Source organism: Bidens hawaiensis, unplaced genomic scaffold (genome assembly GCF_021521415.1).
Source record: "Bidens hawaiensis isolate Kalapana, Puna unplaced genomic scaffold, B.hawaiensis_p1.1 tig00013078_1, whole genome shotgun sequence".
NCBI lineage: Eukaryota > Viridiplantae > Streptophyta > Magnoliopsida > Asterales > Asteraceae > Bidens > Bidens hawaiensis.
The window spans coordinates 47,460-54,731 of NW_027492103.1; the positions used below are offsets into that span (position 1 = coordinate 47,460).

Consider the following 7,272-nt stretch of genomic DNA (forward strand, 5'->3'; position numbering starts at 1 on the left):
ATTATAATCTTCCATTGGCGCGGTTATTGACACCTACAAAAAGAAAACCGGCCATTTGCTTGAAAGTCTACTTTAATCGACCGTATGCTTTTATAGTTTATACTACTTGAATGACATGAAACGCATACAAAACGCTTCACCTTTCGAAAGTAACTCCAAAAAGAAAAATCGGTTTTCTCAAACCAGTTGCTACCAAACCGGATCCAAATTAGTTTCAACATTTATAATCGCTTACCTGCCTCTATATTATAATTATATATCATTTTGTTCAGTATTAATGAAATGATGCCTTTTGATTTAAAAAAAAATCTTAAACAGACGGATTGAAGAGGGACCGTTTCGCATCAAACCCTGATATGTTATCGGTTTTGGATTGCTGTCATATTATATACATCCATATATTTACACAAGACGTTTATTTGATAAGTTATTAACTTGTGTCATCGATACGGGCCACCTTTTAACGTGTTATCTACGCCCGATAACCAAACAAGACAAGACTAAAAATATACCAACATTTGACATCAAGATTCAAGAACACCAACCTACTGATATTAGATACTTATCTATGCCAAAAAAAAATGGGTTTTATGTAATGTATACAAGCAAGCAAGCAAGCAAACAACCAACAAAACAATAAATATGAAACTTCATGATCAACTTCTTCTTACAGAGCTTTGCCAAACTTCAAAACTCTGCTGATCTTTCCTAGTAACAAACATCTTGTTCCCACCAAACCCTAAATTCGTGATCCGGTTTCCGTCAACATCCTTCGACCGACCCAAAACATTTTTCTTAAAGATTCTTTCTTCTTTACCACTTCTTGATGAGCCCATTACCACCTCAGACCAAAGCTCCAATTCACCTTCTTTACTACAAAACACTTGATTCCCACGGCTTTCGATCTTGCAGCCAATCCCTTCTTTCTTCACATTCGTCGCTTTTCTCGAATCACCAAGACAATTCCAAGAACCATCAGCTGCAATGTACCTAAAATCAATGTACGAAACCTCACCCGAGTTTAACCCAATCTTGAAAACAGCCAAAAGGGCGTCTGAAACCGTAATATCCGAAAAGCAATCACCTTTTTCTTTAATTTCCGAAACAAGATTCCCGGACCTCACATCCCAAAACTTAATGTTTCCTGTAACCCCAGACGGTCCACTGTGCGACCCGGACGCCATTAAAAGATTAACACTCGGAATCCAATTCAATTTAGTCGACGGAATCGCGGAATCAAGATCAGCACCAAAGATTTCATTATGCCCGATTTCGGACACGACTCAAAAACCGTCGTGTAAATCATAAACCAAAACCGAATTTGAATTCCTACGGCTCGACTCGAAGATAGTGAACAACCAATCCGGCGAAGCCCCGATCGCTTGAACCGTCGAACCCGATTTCGTCACATTCTCCCAATTCAGAGTCTTTCTCACGAACCCCTTTTCAAGATCAATAATTTGCAGCCCACAAAAGTCAGTAGCACCAGCAGCAACAATATTATTAGATAAAGATACCAAAGAATCAATAGCAGTGAAGTGGGTCAAAGTGGTTGACTTTCTTTGCAAAGACCAATCAAAAGATGTAATCTTGCTGCCATGGGAGACATGAAGTGACCCATTAGTTGTTGCAGCAATAGCAGAAGGTGAGTCTCTGCCTGCAAGTGGCAAAAGGATCGATTTTTCGATATCGAATGGGTCGAATTGAGCCGGGTTTGATTGGGATTGGACAAGAAGGTGTTCGACACCATAGAACTTAGCTTCAAAGACAATATCTTGGAGTTCAAAGGCTTGGCTTTTGATGGCAAATTTCCGGTTCGAAGGAGTGATAATATGATTGAAAAGAGTTCAGGGTCTCTGTCAAGAAATGGGGTTTTGGTTTCTTTCTTGAAAACAGGGTGTTGGTGCCTGCTTGGGTTAGGGTTTGTAAGGTGGTTTGGAAGAGTTGACCACCAACATCAATTGTGATAATGTTTGGTTGAGGCTTTAGTGAGATTGGTGGCATGGTTTTGGGAGAGAAGATGGAAGAAATGATTAGGGTTTGATTGTGGGTCAATAAGGGTGGTTTGGGTTTGGAATCAGGTGGGATGATGCTGGCTGAAACAGAGGTGGCTTGTGGTGGTTTTGGAGTCATTGGTGTACTGGTTCAAGTTGTGACATAAAGTAAATGTTATTGGTCCACGTGGACAAACGTAAATCTCAAAATTTACCTTTTTTTAGGTATATTAGGTTTTATTAATCCCAACTATTACATTTTGGTCGCTGTCGGTCTCCACTAACGAATTGACTGTTGACGGTCCCAACTTTTAACGTTTATGCCTGCGACTAACAGAATCCTAACGCCGTTAGTTGCAGGTCGCCGGAAAAACGTTTTTGGCCGAAAAACTCATATAGTTTTCCTGGAAAACTCAACATTTTTGTCTCAAACATCTTTGTACCTTTGTATCGGATCTTTAGGGACTTTTTCTAGTAAAAGCCTCAATTATTGAGGTCGCCGAAAACCTAGAACCATCACCGGAAACGGTTGGTGGTGCTCAAGTGGTGGTGGTTTGTTGGTGGTGAGTCAATTGGCGATGTTCGGGTGGTGTTTTCTGGAAAAAAAATGACTTTTCCGACCAAAAAAGTTTTTCCGGCGATCTGCAACTAACGGTGTTAGGATTTCGTTAGTCGCAGACCATTGGGAACAAATACGTTAAAAGTTGGGACCGTCATCGTTAGTATGGACCGACACCGACCAAAAGAAGATAGTTAAGACTAATAAAAACCAACATACCTTTTTTAAAGAATTGTCTTAGTACTTTATACATGTGACTCAATGGCAAAATGCGACTACTAGTTAGCTCAACTCAGCTGTACGGAGTCCTGAAACGTCTTCATGTTATCCATAGTTTTGGGAAAAACCCACCACCCGAAGGGCTCACTGATGGTAAAACATGCAGTGGCGCAGCTTGGACATACACGTCTAGGGGGCGGACTCAATATGTATAAAAAAATTCATAGACTAGAAGGGGCAAGGCTCAAAATTTCGGTCGAAAATGCGTGAATTTACACTATGTATAAAAATTTTCGAGCAAAAAAGGGTAAAGTTACACTATCGAGCAAAAAACCGAGGGGTCCGACCTCAAAATTTCAGTCGAAACGGGTAAATTTACACTATGTATAAAATATTTCGGTCGAAAAGGATAACTTTACACTACCGATCGAAAAAACGGAGGGGGCCGAGGCCACCCCTGGCCCCAACTAATCAATGCCTTTGAAAACCCGGACACCCTCATGATTGAACCAGAGATCACAAAGATCCAGGTCCCCATTCATTAAGCTACCCATGATACCTCAAAATGTTGTTTGTTAAGATCGAACATGGGTCTGTGTTGAAGAACGTAGGCTTCCTACCATACATCACATTGGAAAAGACTAAAATTTTACCTAATTTGTTTAATGAATATTTGGTAATTTAGATATGTTAACTTTTATCTAATTGTACTAAGTATTTGTTTATAAGTTTATGTAAACATGTGAAAATCATAAGCTCTTGATATCTTAACACATAAAAACTAAGTAGATTAAAAGTTGAGATGGTGTGTTTATAAACATTAAGAATACAACTTATTGAAACTTCGACGAAGCAAGTCAAGCGGTTTGTATGTCACACGGTTTAGTTTTGACGCTTTAAATCGAACCAACAATTTAATCTTTTTTATTTACACACACACTTACGCTATACAACTTTTATTAATAATCGAGGCTCTCTTAGATGATAACACGGATTCAAACAGTAAACACAATCCTTTCAGCAAAAATAAGTAGATACGTTCTTCAAACATTGATTGATAAATAAAGTATAACTAGTATCAATGACAAAGCTAATTATTAGAGGAGCAGTAATTCTTGACACTTGACATAGAGGAGTACAAAACCGATTTTTCCTCAAACCAAGCCGGTTTATAAACCGAACTGGTTTGGTCAAAGCCTGGTCAAAACAAGTTTGACCCGGTTTGAAACCAGTTTGGGAGCAAGAGAGCTCGACCTGGTCCAGCTTTTGTAGATCACATGAGGAACCTGTCCTAAAACCAGCGGTTTGGGAACCGACTTTATTGTCAAATTGGTTTGGTTCGGTTTGCATAGAACCGGTACCAAAGCGGTTTTTTTACACCTCTAACTTGACAAGACTCAAAAACACATCATCAAACAATTAGCTTGTATAATCTGTTTATTAAACAAGTTAACATGAACACGGCCCATTTAATAATCAGGTTGACCCTTTAAAGCTTAAGTTCTTCCTAAAAAGTTCATATTTAGATTTTTTTCAGAAAAAAATGATTTAAAATATGTCAACATTTAAAGTTTAGTACCTTATTATTAAGTTTCCTATATGACTATTTACTTATAGAAATGAGATTAATTTTCCCTCTTATAACTTCTCACCAACTTATCATTTTCATCAAAGCTTATTTTTGGTAATTTAATCAACCATCCATGGAGGAATACAACTATATACATACCTCGATCCCACCAGGCTAAAAGCTCCTTTAGCGCTGAAAAACTATATTCATTACTATCATAGTTGTCAATAGCGGTGATAGCGGGCGCTATAGTGCGCTATGTAGCGATGCGACTATAGACTGCTATATACTAACTATTGGCCATTTAGCGGTATTTAGGGTTTTTTGTTTTATGTTTTTTATTTTTTAATATAAAAAATGGCCAATAGTTAGTATATAGCGGTCTATAGCCGCTTCGCTACAAAACCTATTTTTAAGGCTTGTTTATCGACCAAACAGTTGCTACACCTTCCACAAGTTCCACCGTAAAAGCTTATTTTGTAAATATAAAGCCTAATTATTTGCTTAAAAATTTTCTACTCCTTTATTGCTAAATATGAAATAGTGGTCACTATTTACCGCCATTCGCTATGTAGCATATAGGTTACCCGTCGCTATATACCGCTATTCGCTATTGACAACTATGATTACTATCATGTATCAACTATCCATTCAAGACTGCAAGTGTGCCCGGCTATGGGCCGAGGTCTCCGAAACAAATAATAAATAGGTCGTGTTTGGGTTCACCGTTAAGCCAGAAACCCTTCAAACCGTCATCCCGACACGTTTAAGGCCCATAACTATTTACCAAGAAAAAACTAAAACATATGACACCAAACTTTGGGAATAAATGACATATAAACAACAAGTTATAAAAGAAACAAGTTTTTACAAGAATTATTGAAGCACAGAATGTTTATAACTCGAAAATACTAGTTTCGATGTACATGAATAAAAGTGCACCATTTATTTAAGGATCAGCTTTGCCAGCAACCTCTTCATCACTGGAACCATATTCAGCTTCACTCACTTCATCATCACTAGACTTTTCTTCCGGCACCGCCCCTGCATCCTCCGGTTTTGCATACCTCTCACAATACTCTGTCAACGGTTCGGTTTTGTCAGTTTAAAGTTTAAACCGTTTTTTTCCCCAAAATTTTTTCTATTAAACAATTAAACTTACCTTTGACTTTTTGCTCGTACGCAGCTCGGTCCCGCATCATGAGTGATGCGGCATCTCCGTTCAACGGATCAGACGGGTTCGGATACAAAAGAAGCTGCGGAAGGAACACTTCGAACACATTCACAAGATCTGCAGATCCGACATAACAACGCCTCATCAACCCACCCGAAAGTTTTATGAAAAAACAAAAACCATAAACAAATAAAAGGTAAAGATGATCTACCAAACATCGGACTCCATGTCTGATTAATAACATCCAAACAAACCGATCCCGACCTGCAACAAACACGTATTTTTCCTTCATAAAACCAAACTTCCGTTAACTAAACTAACGTTAAAAATTAAAAATAAAAAATCTCACATTTCATCCACATTCGGGTGGTAAATCTTGTTTATAAACCCAATCGAAGGCGACTTATACGGATATGCATCCGGCAGCTCCACCCGAATCCTCCACACACCTCCATAATAAGGGCCTGCCTCACCAAATCAAGATTATGTCAGCATTACAACCGACGATCACACACGCACACAACGTTCACATGACTCAACAAACACTCGCGATATTTACATGATTCAACAAATCAAAAGAACCCATTTTTCACAATCTAATGATACCAATTTCATATAAACACAATATAAACCCTAATTCCCAAATGGGTTGAATTGGGTAAAGCTTAACTAACATAAAAACACAAACTTTATGGTGATTCTTGAACTCAAGTGTAAGAAAGATATAAAAAGCAATAAACTTTAGGATCACCAAATAATAATAAAATCATGAGTAAACTTACTGTCTTTAGGACCATGAAACTGGACATAAAACTCTTGCATACCATCATTGATCATCTCCACTTTATAATCACCCATCATCCTAGTTAATTATTAACAAAAACAACAACCACAAGATTATTATTATTATTATTATTATTGATCAAAGGTTTATAAATAATAATAATATTAATATTACAGCTTCATTAAATCCATCTCTCTGCGTTTGCTAGGTGAAGACATTATTGTTTTCTTTTGGTGATTGCAGATGATTGAACGAAAGAATGAATGAGTGGATTGTTTTGTTTTGTTTTGTTTAGTTGCAGAAAGTATTAAGATGAATGGCATGCGGGTAAAGGAGATGAGGATTCTTTAAGGCGGTTCAGACAACCATCAATGACTCACTCTCTCCTAAAACACTTACTTTTTTATTTTAGTATTAAACTTTATTATATGATCTTTATATATTTATATATTGTAAAGGAATGAGCTGGTGGTGGGGTGATTAGGGAGAGACTTGGTGTTTCATGTGAGTACGTTACTTGGGTTTTTACTATCTCTTATTATTTAGTTTTGTGATACCAGATGATGATGGAAGACTAGACGAGAATTTGGTGTTTACTAGTAGTGGCAGATCTAGAAAAAAAATTAAGGGGTAACCTATTTTTTTTTGTTTTTACCGCGCATTCATACAAGGCCGTCTATGAGAATTTAAAAACCCTCGGGCCCTGTACGAGTGGAACAACGGGCCCCTATTTTTTTAATTTTAATTGGGTTCAACCGTGATGACTCTGGTTGTTTATAACATGATATTTGACCCAACTTGTTTTGAATAAAATTTACGTTAAAACATAGACCAGATTGTTTTAAATGAAACTTATATTGAAACGTATATAAAAATAAATACGTCGTAGCAATAATAAGAAAATATAGATTTAGATATAGATGAAACTATAATTTAAAGTTATAAAAGAATAACAAAAACAATGTCAATCTA

General features: G+C 37.1%; 1 protein-coding gene and 1 pseudogene across 1 annotated transcript; both read right to left on the bottom strand.

Annotated features, from left to right (window-relative positions):
• Nucleotides 1-372: 372 nt before the first annotated feature.
• LOC143543191 (BTB/POZ domain-containing protein At5g41330 pseudogene) lies at nucleotides 373-2,026 on the bottom strand (annotated as a pseudogene).
• Nucleotides 2,027-5,087: 3,061 nt separating this feature from the next.
• LOC143543192 (ubiquitin-conjugating enzyme E2-23 kDa-like) lies at nucleotides 5,088-6,579 on the bottom strand. Its single transcript, XM_077035561.1, has 6 exons — nucleotides 6,475-6,579; nucleotides 6,299-6,378; nucleotides 5,866-5,980; nucleotides 5,728-5,780; nucleotides 5,505-5,633; nucleotides 5,088-5,422 (listed from the first exon to the last, which is right to left on the bottom strand). Exons 1-6 carry the CDS (start codon nucleotides 6,516-6,518, stop codon nucleotides 5,292-5,294), a joined length of 552 nt encoding a protein of 183 aa, XP_076891676.1. The 5' UTR covers nucleotides 6,519-6,579; the 3' UTR covers nucleotides 5,088-5,291.
• Nucleotides 6,580-7,272: the final 693 nt, after the last annotated feature.